The 15001-nt window shown below is 44.4% G+C and overlaps 1 protein-coding gene across 1 annotated transcript; it reads left to right on the top strand.

Moving 5' to 3' along the window:
- The first annotated feature begins 2912 nt into the window (after nucleotides 1–2912).
- MFSD4B (major facilitator superfamily domain containing 4B) lies at nucleotides 2913–14840 on the top strand. Its single transcript, XM_015561603.1, is given in 6 exon segments — nucleotides 2913–3012; nucleotides 4658–4878; nucleotides 7892–8060; nucleotides 9037–9153; nucleotides 11451–12655; nucleotides 12657–14840. Coding segments are annotated over 6 exon segments (1878 nt in total). The 3' UTR covers nucleotides 12723–14840.
- The last annotated feature ends 161 nt before the right edge of the window (nucleotides 14841–15001 follow it).

Genomic DNA, 15001 nt, shown 5'->3' with positions numbered 1-15001 from the left:
GTGGGCCACATGCGGCCCACGGGCTGCGGAATTTGACATGCTTGCCCTAGGTGATGTCATCCTAAGGTCTTCTGATGAATTACTACCTTAACCCCTTCCCCAATAATTTTTTTGTTAAAAACGTTTCTTTTTCAGACTAATTTTTTTATTTTGGTTCTATATAGTATTTTTGATGCTGGTTATGAAAACAGTTTGTAATTATTTTTTCTTCCCATTTTTGTGGTTAAGAATAGTATTTCCTCAGAAAGTTTCTAGACGAAATTATTTAGAATGGTACGTATGTAGCTGGTTTTTGAAGGTAAAGTTTTTAGACGAGTATACTCGTCGACGACTGAAAAAAGAACATTTTGTGAAAACGTGTATACACGTTTCTGCCGGGGAAGGGGTTAAACTCCAGACCTCTATACCTGTCAACCTAACACCTTGAATTAGATGACCAAAAAATCTCTCAGCTTAACATCTAAAACTGAGCTCCTGATAGTCCCCCCCAAATCTGCCTCTTTTGCAGCTCTCCTCATTTCAGTTAATGACAATGTCAGTTTTCTGGTTAGACAGACCAAAAACCTTAACTCCTCTCCTTCTCTCACACCGACTTCTAGTCTGCCAGCAACCCCTACTGACTCTACTTCCAAATTATGTCAGACTCTCCCCTCCCACTTCTCACCCGTGTGATGGCTGCAAGCCATCTCGATCTCTTTTGCTTTTTGTTCTCTTCCCTTGTGTACCTTCCGTCTCTTCTCTACAGAACAGCCAGCATGATCCTGGAAAAGCGTGTCATCAGATCTCGGCTCAGAATCCTGTCCTCCCTATTTATCTCTCTCAAAAAGAGTCCTTGCCATGACCAGCAAACTTCACTTCCTGGCATCTGTTATGTCTCTGACTGTAGCTCCTGCTCTGTCCTCCTGACCCAGTCCGCCTCCTTCCACTTCTGTCCTTGCATTGCTACCCTGGCCTGGGCTGCTCTTGCCCCAGCTCTCCACTTGGATCACTGTCAAATCTTCAGGGCTTTACTCACAAGTCTCTCTCTGTGAGGTCTTCCCTAACCATTTAAAATTTAAACTGTAGAATGTCAAGGGGTGGTTATTGAATGCCGGGCGGGGTGGGGGGGGAGACATATATAATACTCTTTGTAATACTTTAAGCAATAAAACAAATTTTTTTTTAAAAAGTTTAAACTTCACTTCATCTCTCCCTTCCCAACCTAATTCATTTTTCTCCTTCGCTAGCAGTTACTCAATAGCACACTATATATTTTATTTATCTTGTTTATTGCCTGGCTTCTTCATTAGACTAAGCTATACAAGGGTAGGGTTTTTGGGTCTATCGTTTTATCTCCAGCATTTATAAAAGTGCTGGCAGAGAGTAGGTGCTCAATAATTATTTGTTGACTAAATGAATGGCTTCCAAACATGTCAACATTAGCGTATGGACTTCTCCATCTGGGGAGCGTTTCTCTGGGTCAGTGACGGCGAACCTTTTGAGCTCGGTGTGTCAGCATTTTGAAAAACCCTAACTTAACTCTGGTGCCGTGTCACATATAGAAATTTTTTGATCTTTGCAACCATCGTAAAACAAAGACTTATATTTTTGATATTTATTTTATATATTTAAATGCCATTTAACAAAGAAAAATCAACCAAAAAAATGAGTGCGCGTGTCGCCTCTGACACGCGTGTCATAGGTTCGCCATCACTGCCCTAGGGACTCAGCTAGTGCAGCCGGAGTGGGTCAGCAGCGCCAGGATCAGGGTGGGGCGAGTTTGGCTGGCATGGCTGCTTCAGGGCTGAAAGAGGGCCCACCTAGTTGGGAGGTAGCTTCCTAAAGTCAAAGGGTGGTCTTCAGTGTGATTTTCAAAGTCCTTCACAATCTGGCCCCCAAACGCCTTTCCGGACTTACCTACTGCTCTGAGAGAACTTTCCGCTCAAAGTAATCAAACTCACTATTTTTAACCCACTTTGCAGGGTCCCCACTGTAGGGCCTCTTAAAGTTTGTCCTTGCCCAATCCTGACTCAAATCTCAAATCTCTCTTGAACTTCATCAGAGGGTCTAGGAAATGTCGGGCAGAGAGAAAATTAAGCATTTGTGTAAATGAATTTGTGTAAACAAATGCTTAATTTTCTCTCTGCCCTTCATTTACTCTGTTTTGACTTCTCTGTGCAAATTCCCAAGCCTTTTCTGACTCAACTGTTTAACAAATTTTGAATAATTTAATTCGTTTACCTCGGACTTGACTAAATCTTCCTTCACTGATCTAGGGTTCCCTCTCAATCCTTCCTGGGTGTCTACAATGGAATTTTGCAGTGACTTTTTATACCCTTAGTTTTGGCTATAAAAATTTTGTTAAAGAATTATTAAAATGCAGCACTTATGCTAACCTTTTTTATAATTACCTACAACAAAACTTGGAAGGGTAACCCCAATCTGGGGAGAAGGAAGTAACGGTATTCATTGGTATTAAACCTGTTTCAAGTTGTTTTTACTATTGGGACAAAGGGAGAGTAAGGAATGGTTTTGTTTGCTGCTCTTCTCCAAGTCAGAATTGCAAGGAACCTCGGAGATCACCCAATTTAACCCATGCGTTTGGAAAGTGAGGCGCGAGGGAGGTTATTGTTCAAGAACATGACTCACATGACAGTTAAGAAGCCTTTCCCAACACTACCATAACTTAAAATACCGCCTTCTATCACCCTATCTACTTTATTCTGCCGCATTCCTCTTTAGAGTACTTACCACTCCCTGACACCATTAGTCCTTTGTCTACCTTGTCTATGAGGGAAGGAATTTGTGTTCATTTTTTCATTGTTAGAAAAATGCCTGGTACATACTAGGTGTTTAAACACTAACAACTGAATCAAGGTAGGCTTTTATATCGTTTGCTTAAAAAGTAAAATAAAATAAAAATACCAGTACTGATGTTTGTTCCTAGCTTAGCAACACAACAGTCCTTGCCATTACGAGGATTTCTGCAGAGGTTTTGGACCTTTTCCAAGAAGGCAGGCAGTATCAAGTGTGGTAATACTAGTAGATGGCAATGATCAGACAAGAATGGCTAAAAGCCATCTGTAATTTCCAGCTTTTCTTTTGCTCCAGGGCAAAGCAGTATCTAACTCTGGATAAGTGGCCTCCTCTATGTAGAATTGGAGGAAGATCGAATCACTTAGAGAGCACCTACCTTGGTCCCTTCCCTTCTTCCCTTCCCTTCCCCACTCTTGCTTTTGGTGGCTTTGTTTTTATTCTCTTGATAAATTGATTTTGGCTAATCATAGTACAGCACAGCAAAGATTTTATTGATCAGTACAGCACAGGAGACCATTATGATGGTAGGTTCAGAGTCCTGGTAGTCTTAAATGTTACAATGATCCAGCTAAAGGAAATTCTGTTTATCTTTTTAAAAGAAAAGTTAATTTAAAAATCAGTAAATTTTTATTTTTAATAAAAAATTATGTAAAACACACTGTCAGAGCTTTTAAAAAATCTTTCCAACTTTTCAAAGTACATAGCACAAACATAAACGTTATCTTTACTGCAATGAAATCTTTGTGAGAGTTGGTTTTAATAGACTGGGCTGTTAGTGATGAGGTTACAGATACCTTTCTTTTCAGCCATTTCAAACTTTCCCCAGAGACCTTTCCTGACTCTGAAATCTAAAATAGGTTCCCTTAAGTCATAGCATCTGTACTTTCTGAGGCAGATTGGGAAGGGAATTACTGACCTAGTGGATGCCGCTGAGAGATGTTTGCAAGGGAAATGCTAATGAGACTCAGGTGCGTAGTCTGGGAACCTAAGTGGATGAGAGAGAATCAGGTGCAAAAGGACATTTCATATAGACGATAAAGAAAAATATTCACACACTTCGAGGCTGTGGTCTGTTTGGTCAAAGAGCAAAAGACCGTACCGTCTCTTCCGGCATAACTTTACCCAGGGATCCTGCAAATCGATGCCCCGATTTGCAGGATCCCTGGGTAAATGGACTTACCTGCAGGGATTGGGCAAGAGGAGCTACTGTTACACTGTTCATGCAGCCACTGACCTGCTGCCTGACCTTGGGCAAGCGGCTGAATTCTCTGACTTAATCCTCCCACCTGCACCAGAGGATAACATGGAACTTACACTGTGGTGATGAGGGATACATGAGACCATACACGGGAACGCTTACATCTGAATTTCAACAAATGTTAAGTGACAGATAAGCGATCAATAAGCGACAGGTCTCGAAAGCGCGAGGAGTTTTTGAGAGTTGTTTAAAGGACAGGCCTTCGGAGAGGCCCCGAGCGGACAGGAAGGCCTGCCTTGCAATCCTCGGACCCTATTGCCGCCTCGTCATTCACTCGGGATTCGCCGGGCCCAGGCTGCAACTCCAGCTCGCTCCGCCAGGGGCGCCAGCCGCGGGCCTCTGTGGGCTCAGCTGCTGAGGGAGGCGTCTGGTCTCCTAGGCAACCACGTCAACAGCCGGTTTGCGGCGCAGCCTGGGAAGGAGAGCACATTTCCGCCACGTGATCGGCGCTGGTGCCGCGCGAGCTGGAGCGGTGCGCCCGCCGCCCGCAGCCACCAAAGTTGGACTTGGCTGCCCTGACAAGGGGCCGCCCCCGGGGAGGTGGCGCCACCTGTGACGGCGGCATCTGGAGGCCCGAGGAATTGCCCAGGCCCCGCTGAGAAGCTGGGCAGCAGCAAGACCGCTGCTCCCGAGCCGCCGAGCTGGAGTTGGAAGTGGAACTCCGCGGGGCCGGGCCCCCGGCTGCCGGGCAGCGGCTCCTGCAGGCCGAGGCGCCGGGGGAGAATGCCCTGGAGGCGGTGGCAGCCTCCCGGCGGAGCGGCGGGGCCGGGAGCACGCTGCGCTGGTTCATCACCGGGATCCTGTGTGCTTCCTTCCTGGGGCTGGTGAGAGCAGGGCTGGAACCCTCCCGGGCCGGGGCATGAGCAGGCGTCCTGCAGGGAATGTGGTCTCGCCTCCGCTGCTTGCAAACTGTGTGACCTTGGCGCCTTAACGTGCCCGAGCCTCAGTTTTGTAATCTGGAAAATGGGCACAATTCTGTTCTTGGAGGGTTGTTGTCAAGTGTGAAATTGATTTTCCAGCTCCAGCAAACCTTCCTACCCCTCCTCCGTGGGATGGGGAGACACAAGAGGGGTTGTCAGGTCTATAGTCGCTGCCCCACCCACCCTTTCAAATTATTACACAAAAACTCTTTTTCTGGGACTTTTTCTTCTTCTCACCCAATTCACCCAAACCCGTATTTTTGCAGATGGGGAAATACAGCCAGAGAGGGAAAGTGACTTCTGCCGACGACACAGATAGTTAAGAGGCAGAGCCAGGAATAACATATCTCTTATTTTACCCACGATTCCATGTCAAACAAACCTTCAGATTCTTCGGTGTTTTTCTTAGAGCAAGCTGCAAGGCTAGAAGTTCCTTTTGCCAATCCCCGCCATTCCCTTATTTCGGGAAGTCTACCCCTCGTCACTGGTCTGAATGTTGGGACCCTGGGGAGTTGGGAGGGTGTGTCCTCTGTGGGGAGTCGGGTCTGGTCACCTAGGGTCTCTCTCTGAGCCATAACTGATTCTTAGAATATTTTGATTTGAGAAAAAGAAAAATGATTGCAGCCGCTTGATGAGCCCGGACTGTGTGCCGGATCCTGTTGTAAATGCTTTGAAGGCAGAAACTGATGACAGCTGAGTGGCTGAGCCTGCCCTCCCTGGGCGTCCTCTGTGCCTGTCCCGAGGGACTGCTCCCGCTGGGCAGGGAGGCGGTGCAGCCCAGCGTTTAGAGCAGAGCAGTGCAATTAGAATAAATTGTTCTTCCCACCCTTTGATTGGATTTATTGGGGTGTTATTGGTTAACAGTATTTATGTTTCAGGTGCACAATTCTTACAACATCATCTGTACACTGCATTGTGTATTTACCACCCGAAGTCAGGTCTCCATCACCATTTCACCCCTATACTCTCCTCCACCTTTCCCCTCCCCATCACCACACTGTTGTGTGTCCAGGAACTTTTTCCCCTTTTGCTCAATCCCTCTACCCCCCATCTCCCTCATAGTTGTCAGTCTGCTCTCTATGAGTCTGTTTGTATTTTGCTTGTTATTTCATTGTGTTAATTGGACGCCACAGATGAGTGAAGTCATATGGTACTTGTCTTTCTCCGACTGGCTTATTTCACTTAGCATAATGCTCTCCAAGTCCACCCATGCTGTTGCAAAGAGCAAGAGTTCCTTCTTTTTTATGGCTGAGTAGTTTTTCACTTTATGGCTGAGTAGTTTCTCATTGTGTAAATACCACAGCTCTTTTTAATCCACTCATCTACTAATGGACACTTGGGCTGCTTCCAAATCTTGACTATTGTAAATAATGCTGCAAAAATTTATTCTTGACATGTAGACCAATTAGAAACATTTTTTAAGTGTTCAACAAATTCCCTCCGAAAGCCAACAGTAACCCTTATTTCTTGCTAACACTACACTGTCTTGGAGTAAAATTTTATTTTTCAAATAATTGTATACACCTGTATGTAATATTCTCCAAGAAAGCCTTCTAGATCAGCAGTTCTCAACCTTGGCTGCACATTGGAATCGCCTGGGAATCTTTTTAAAATCCTGATTTCTGGGCCTCATCCTCCGGAAATTCTGTTTCTTTGTTACTAATGTTGTGCCCCCCCCCCCCATAACCGATAAACAATTTCCGGAGGAGGAGGCCCAGAAATCAGGATTTTCAGAAAAAATTCCCAGGTGATTCTAATGTGCAGCCAAGGTTGAGAACCACTGATCTAGATAATACTCCTGATGGTGTGGGGTTTATTTGAAGAAAAACGTAGATTTATAAATGTTTAAATTGTTTATCTCCTGTGTGTTTTATTTGCCGTTATTCAGAGGAATGACCGACCCCATGTGCATCCAGCAATCCTGCTGCCTGTTCCCCACCCCCACCTCTCCTGTCTTCCTCCTCACTAAGGGCTTCATTGGACTGCTGGTTTTGCATTCCCACTGTCTTTCTGGTGTTTGGGCTGGAAATGTTAGCACAAGAGGTCCCAACCTGTAGCTGGAATATATTAGTAAATTTTTTTTCCTCTATTTTTTTCCATCACTATATATCTCCCTATATCTTCTTCCACCTCCACGCACCCCCTCCCCCACCCTCAATCATTACACTGTTGTCCATGTCCATGAGTTCTTTCTTTTTCTGTGTTTTTTGTTTGTTTTTTTTGCTCAATCCCCCTGGGGCTGTTGGCCTGCTCTCTCTCTGTAGATCGATCTCTCTTTTGCTTGATAGGTCAGTTTGCTTGTTAGATTACACATACTGTCTGTTTCAACAACAGCAAAAAGGGGGACTAATATTTTGATGGTTTAATAGATAAAAATTGTAACATCTAAATTCTGTCAGCTATTTGTGCATGTAGTATGTTTCAAAGTATACAAAACTATTTCAAAAATTATCTTAATGTTACATTTTACTGTTAATACAAAACAGTCTTTTATGGTATTGTCCAAAAAGGAAACAATTGTAGCAAAAGCCAAACGAATTAAAGAATTCTTTTAAAAATTAGGAGTTGTTGCCCTAACCGGTTTGGCTCAGTGGATAGAGCGTGAGCCTGCGGACTGAAAGGTCCCAGGTTTGATTCCGGTCAAGGGCATGTACCTTGGTTGCGGGCACATCCCCAGTGGGAGGTGTGCAGGAGGCAGCTGGTCGGTGTTTCTCTCTCATCGATGTTTCTAACTCTCTATTTCTCTACCTTCCTCTCTGTAAAAAAAAAATCAATAAAATATATATTTTTTTAAAAAAATTAGGAGTTGTTAAAACTAGGAAAACAGTAGGAGTTGGCACACTGAAAAAAAGCTACCGCATAGATAGGCCTTATTTTAATGGTTGTAAAGAAAACCTTTTGTCTTTTAAAATCTTAGGGATTCAGTGTCGCTGTCCTGGGACCCACGTTTCCAGATTTGGCGGCAAATGTAAACCGTAACATCAGCAGCCTGTCTCTGATTTTTGTGGGCCGCGCCGCGGGATATTTGAGTGGCTCTGTGATCGGTGGAGTTCTTTTTGACAGTATGAATCCTTTTCTACTTTTGGGTAAGTAAACTAATTTTACCTTCTTTATGACTTTCAGGGAATTTGTAATTTGTTTTTAAATCTGAAACATACTAGCTTGCAGAGTGGTTGACAACTGACGTGGGTCGTTAGGCCTCCTCAGGAGAAGTCAGGTTTCCCTCAGCCCTAGAGTGTGTTAGCCGTCCTGGGCCTTCCCGACTGTCACTGTCATTTAGGCACCGCCCCTGGATCACATACTAGTGGTCCAAAGAGCTCTGCTTGTCAGAGTTTAAGGCAGATCTGGGGTCCCTATAGATCAAAATGAGTTTCTTGAACCTGCCTAAGCTCACCCGTGGGCTGAGAAAGGAGGGGGTGGTGGGAGTGGTGAGATCCATAAGCTAAATTTCTGTCCCTGCTGCCCCATGCCAGTGATGACCCCAGACCTCTCTGCCTCACCCTTGAAATAGACGGCAAAGCTTTTAATTTACTCTTTTTAAAATAAATTGACGTGCTCACAGAAAGTTTGGACTAATGTGATAGAACTGCTTTGGAGAAAAGGAAAACAATTTACTGTTGTTGATGAATAAATAAATAATCCTCTGATTTCCAGATGTGTTGAAAGAATATACTTCTTTGATTTCCCTCCCTAGTCCCCAAACTAAGTTTATTTAATCCATTTCTACTGCATCCTACTATAGTAATTGCATTTTATTTTTTATCTTTTTTTTTTAAACCTCAGATCTAAAATTCTCTTTAGGTTCTTAAATATGAAATATTTAAATAAATAATCTTAGAGCTGTCTGTTTTGCTATAAAACTTTGCCTTGTGGTGTATAGTGTGATTATTAGCAGTGCTAGAAATGTATTCATGTGTGAATAATTTTTATAGTCCATACAGATTTAAAAGCTTTTACATGAAATAACTATTTGTAGAAGCTGGACCTCTCAGATGCTGACTTGAACCATGTCTCCTTGCACGAACCTTGTTTCTCATAGCTGACTTTTACCTTTCTTCTTAGGGGTGTCGATGTTGGCTACCACAGTCGGTCTTTATCTTGTTCCATTTTGTAAGACTGTGGTATTACTGATTGTCATGACGTCCATCTTTGGTGTTTCCATGGGTATTCTGGATACAGGTCAGTGAGCCTTTCGGTGTCATCTCTGGGACTAGCGGCTTTGTACTAGAACAAGCAGAGCCGATGATATTAAATAGTCACTTGCAGGCACTGACCTACTGACTTGCTTATGGGGTCACCTAGTCAGAACTACCCTTCTGGCAAGTACTCTTTCTGTCAAATAGGGTACCTACTAGTATGTTTGCGCAGCCAGCCACAGAGTGAATTTAAATAATGTTCTGTGAGAGATTATTGATTTACAGTATCCAAATAGGGACTCGCTCCCCACTCCCCATGTGGGTAATTCAGTGCAGATGAGTAAGTTTTCATTTTGGGATGTAACTGGATCGTTGTAGTATGGGAAGAATTGGTGGGTCAATAGGCTGAACCAAGTTAGGAACCATTATTTCGCTGAGAAATCATAGAAGCAGCTCTTTAATTTAAAATGTACTCTGCCTTTCAGACTAAGAGAAACCTGTGCTATGTATTATGTTTCTTCTCTTCCTTTTCTCTCAAAAGTCCCAAGCCTCCTGCAGGAGATCCTCTCCATGTATCATGTATTTTGATATGTCTTAAAACCTACAAAATAACGTACATGACATTTGTTCATCCCTAAAACCAGCTTCCTCCCCCTCTCCCCCACTCTACTGTTATTTGATAGGTCAGGAAAATATTTTATACTTTAGGCTTAGTTTGGTTGTGAAATTACAGGGTGGAATTTATCTGCAAATATTTTAAAAGAAAGAAAGAGAGAAAATTTAAGACTTGATGCTTCTTACCTTTCACCTTGCCAGTGTATAGATAGTGTATGTGCAGGTGCTAGACGTACAATACCCTTGTTTCCTGCAACGGGCACAGCAGAATCCTTAGTGTTCAAGTCTCTGAACATGTGTTTTACATCTGCTATATACATAGGTAATATTCCTCAAATGGCTGTCAATTGCAAGTACAGAAGGAGTTGGTAATTTGGTCATGATCTGATGATCCTATCTAATAATAGATAAACATAGTAATTAACCGTAACTTCGCTACCCTTCCCATTGGCTAATCAGGGCGATATGCAAATTAACTGCGAACAAAGATGGCGGTTAATTTGCATACATAGGCGCAATGATGGGAGGCCATAGGGGAAGGACGGTGATTGGAAACACAGGGGGCAGACAAGAGCCAGGAGGCACTGCCCCTGGCCCTGGATCAGAGAATCGGCTGCCTTTGCTCGCCCCCTGCCGTCCCACAGCAGGAAAGGGCGGCCTGCAGCCAGCCACGTGCTGCGGCGATCACAGAGCTGGAAAGGGCGGCCTGCAGCCAGCCCCTGTGTGTGCCTGACCCTGGGATTGCCCCAGAGATCATGGAGCAGGAAAGGGCGGCCTCTAGCCCGCCCCCATGTGCGCCTGCCCCTGGGTCGCTGCGGTGATCCCACAGCAGGAAAGGGGGGCCTGCAGCCAGCCTCCATGTGCGCTTGCCCATGGGATCGCCGCAGCGATCACAGAGCAGGAAAGGGCGGCCTGCAGCCAGCTCCTGTGTGCACCTGCCCCTGGGTCGCTGCTGCGATCCCCAAGCAGGAAAGAGCGGCCTCTAGCCAGCCCCTCTGTGCACCTGCCCATGGGATCGCCCCGGAGATCATGGAGCAGGAAAGGGCGGCTGGCAGCCAGCCCCTGTGTGCACCTGCCTGCCCATGGGATCACTGACGCGATCCCACAGCAGGATAGGGTGGCCTCCAGCCAGCCCCTCTGTGTGCCTGTCCCTGGGTTGCCCTGGCGATCCCACGGCAGGAAAGGGCGCCCAACACACACACGCACGCACGCACGCACACACACCCCCACATGGGACACCTGCTCCGAGCCTCTGCTGCCAGATTGTGGCCCTCAGTAGGACATCCACTGAGAGCTCCCGGACTGAGGGGCTGGCTGGGCTGAGGGAACCCCACCCTCCAGTGCACGAATTTCATGCACCAGGCCTCTAGTAATATATTTTTATAAATAAACATATGCATGTCTTCCCACCCCTTAGGCTGGTATTAGGGTTGTATTATAAATAGCCTTGGGAGAATGTGCCTGGTTCAAGGAGGTAGCGGTTTACCAGCTTATGGAATCCCATTTGTGAGTTTTTGATGTTACAATGCTTGGAGGTCTCTGGTGGTGGTGGATTGGAGTTCCTTAATCGTGGAATTGACTTAGTTGCAACATTTGATAACTTAGAATATTATAATCCTTGTGCCATGTAAAGTAGACTCATCTCCTTTCTAATAGTAATGAACTGTTTGGGTTTTTTTACTAAGTTATTACGATTAAATAATTTTTCTCATCTTTCATTGGTAGGTGGTAACGTCTTAATCTTGGCTATTTGGGGGGACAAAGGAGCCCCACATATGCAGGCCTTACACTTCAGTTTTGCTGTGGGTGCCTTTTTGGCTCCACTGCTGGCTAAATTGGCATTGGGCACGACGGTGTCTGCTGGAAACCACACCGAGGCTGGCTTTAACCATTCTGCCCTCAACCTGTCGTCTGCAGCTGACTCAGAAGTTCTGTTTGGAGTACCTGACAATATGAATCTCCTGTGGGCTTATGCTGTTATTGCTACTTATATATTTGTGGTGTCTATCTTTCTTTTTGCTCTGTTTTTCAAAAAAAGCTCACAGCATGAACAAGCAAAAGCAACTGCTCGGAGGTCTCGAAGAGCTAAATATCACAACGCACTTCTCTGTCTCCTTTTCCTGTTTTTCTTTTTTTATGTCGGAGCTGAAGTGACGTATGGCTCTTACGTTTTCTCATTTGCCACCACTCATGCCGGCATGGCCGAAAGTGAAGCGGCTGGGTTGAACTCCATCTTCTGGGGGACCTTTGCAACCTTCAGGGGCCTGGCGATCTTTTTTGCGACGTGTTTACAACCTGGGACCATGATTGTGTTGAGCAACATTGGCAGCCTGCTGTCGTCATTATTTCTGGTGCTTTTTGACAAGAGCCCGACTTGCCTGTGGATAGCAACGTCAGTGTATGGCGCCTCCATGGCAACCACGTTTCCCAGCGGAGTTTCTTGGATTGAGCAGTACACGACCATCCATGGGAAAGCGGCAGCGTTTTTTGTAGTTGGTGCTGCCCTGGGAGAAATGGCTATTCCTGCCGTCATTGGAATTCTTCAAGGAACATATCCTGATTTGCCTGTGGTTTTGTATACCTCTTTGGGGTCAGCAGTAGCCACTGCTGTTTTATTTCCTGTGATGTATAAATTAGCCACCTCACCTCTCAGTCGTCAGCAAAAAGAACACAGGAAGAGCGAGGACCAGCAGTCGTTGCTCTCTAGCTCTGGGCTGAATGACCACGAGGAGGAGAATGAAGAGGATGATGCAGAAAGATGGAATGAAATGGATTTTGAAGTGATTGAAATGAATGATGCCATGAGGAATTCTGTAATAGAGACATCTGGAAATTCTGTGATGGAGTCCACAGCAGAGGTCTCCCACCAGTTCCACTCAAATGCATTAGTGTTCTCTCCAGTTAATACTGCCAAGTGCCCTGTGAATCACCTTGCAAGAAACCAGGACAAGAGGGACTAACACACAGAGAGGGTGGATTATTTACGGACTTTCTTAAATAATTGCCAGTTCTCTCAAGAGGCCAGTTGGAGCAGAGCATGAGCAGATTTTCCACATGCTTTGGGGATCAGAATGCCTGTGTCAGTGTGCCGCCAATGCTGCAGAGTTTTGATACGTTCTGTGATTCCCAGAGCCTTCCATAAAGAGCCACTGGTCTCAGCAGGGTCTTGTCAGGCTAGTGTTTGGCCTGTGGCTCATTAGGTAATATTTTATGGTCTCCACCTCTCAGAGCATGCAATGAAGGCATTTGTTTTTGAGAAGTTGGGTGGGTTTTTAATAGAGTGAAGCCATCTAGTTGAATTGATTCATTGAACAAATTATCAGTCATCAGTATCCTACCAGGAAAGCTAAAGAGAGTTGTTTCATAAAATAGCCTCTTTGACAATGGACAGAGATTGTTATTGTTTTAGCTTATCTGTAGTGTTGGGCCAAAGAACACTAATGCCTCATTGGATGTCTGATTTCTGAGAAGAGAGCACAGAACAGGGCCCCAGAGACCTGGCTTCAAGCCTTGGCGGCTGCTCACTAGCCCTATGGCCTGGACTCTGTCGCTTAAATTACCTAGGCCTCCTGTATCTCATCTCTCGATCTCTGATTCTGTAAGTGAAACTGAGACGACTATCAAACTAGGAATCCCTACGTTTAAAGTTTGTGTAAGATGTCTGCTAGAAACTAATGCAAGTGCCACCCCTTTCTTCATTTCAGATGAGAAGTGAAACAAAATTGATAGCTTCAAGAATGTGCTACAGACTATGAATACATGTCAATTTTAAGAGACTCGGTGTTTAATACTTTATTTGAATAATTATCTAAAGAATACCTTTTAAATGTATTTCATCGATTCTAAGATAACCTTTTTTTTCACATTTTTAACATCGCTGAAATCAGAATATGTCCAAAAACCAATGATTATGTAACATTGTGACAAATTGAATTGACGGTTTTTTCCATATACATATATAAATGTTGCGTTTTACAACCAGTGTCTTAGATCCAGTGGAATATGCAATTCATTCAATTATGGAGATTATTTTTAACCATTTTAAAAAAGAAAGATTATTTTTCTATGCGACTTTTCTCTATGTTAAAATGAGGTTTGGAAATGCTGTGTTCCGACTTCACAGCTGCTTTAGAGTTGCTATGTTAGCAGGAGGACGTGATCGGGGTCTCTGGAGGGCCTTTGCCTACCTCAGCAACAGTCTGGACCTGAGGCTTGCTGGTCCGGATTCGCTCCTCCTCGAGTCTGATGGGTAATCACATTGTGAGCACTGTAAACCGGCCGCTAATTCTTGCAGTCAGGCACAGCTCCCAGTGGTTGGGGTACTTGTTTTCCCTCTCCAGGGCTCGCTCTTCCTGAGTTTGAAATACCTAGGAAATCAAAGTAATGATGAGAAAGTGGCTTGGAGTTAAGGCCTAGGAGTTAAGGATCACAGGGTACTTCATATACAGAGTGTGGCAAAGCGGGTGCGGGCCATCCTTTGAAAAATTACTGGCGTGGATGACAGATTTTGTTCACTTCTCTTTACTCAGTTTTATGTTGAATAACATAATAATTTCTACCTGATTGCAGTATGTCTGCTTTCTCTTAAGTATATAAATTTGCCTTTGTTTTTTTCTTAAGTGAATTACAGCGTTTTTCTTGACCACTGCCCGTTCACCTTATATACCTGCCAATATATTAGTTTATAGTAATAATTTAATTTTGGAGAGGGCTGGTGGAGAAGTGAAGAGTGAAAACCCATGCTTCTTGCTCTTTTTACACTGCACTTTCTCTTAGCTGGAACTTGGAGATAACCTCTGCTCTATTTATTGCCCTTCCTTGGGTTGTTGGAATTTAGACAGTAGAAGATGCAGCTCAGGGAGAGAAGGAAGATAGTAAGAACATAGCAGAAAATTTAGAAATCCACACTGGAAAATTCACTAGAGTTGCACAAACCAAAATGTGAATGGCCATCTGTGGTTATAGGCATTGTTAAAGTTTGATAATGTATTTCCATATTGGAAGAATAAGACTTAGTACAATTCCAAGAATTAGCATTCATCTTAATAATCAGTTCTTTTCTTTTTTTTAAATCCTCACCTGAGGGTATTTTTCCATTGATTTTTAGAGAGAGTGGAAGGGAGAGGGAGAGACAGAGAGAAACTTCGATGTGCGAGAGGCACATTTATAGGTTGCCTCCCACATGCACCCCCACCAGGGCTGAGGGTCAAGCCTGCAACCGAGGTACATGCCCTTGACTGGAATCAAATCTGGGACCCCTCAGTCTGGAGGCCGAT

Source organism: Myotis davidii, unplaced genomic scaffold, assembly GCF_000327345.1.
Source record: "Myotis davidii unplaced genomic scaffold, ASM32734v1 scaffold196, whole genome shotgun sequence".
NCBI classification, from domain to species: Eukaryota; Metazoa; Chordata; class Mammalia; order Chiroptera; family Vespertilionidae; genus Myotis; species Myotis davidii.
The sequence above is the reverse complement of the archived record's forward strand: the minus strand, read 5'-3'. Positions and strand labels throughout refer to the sequence as shown.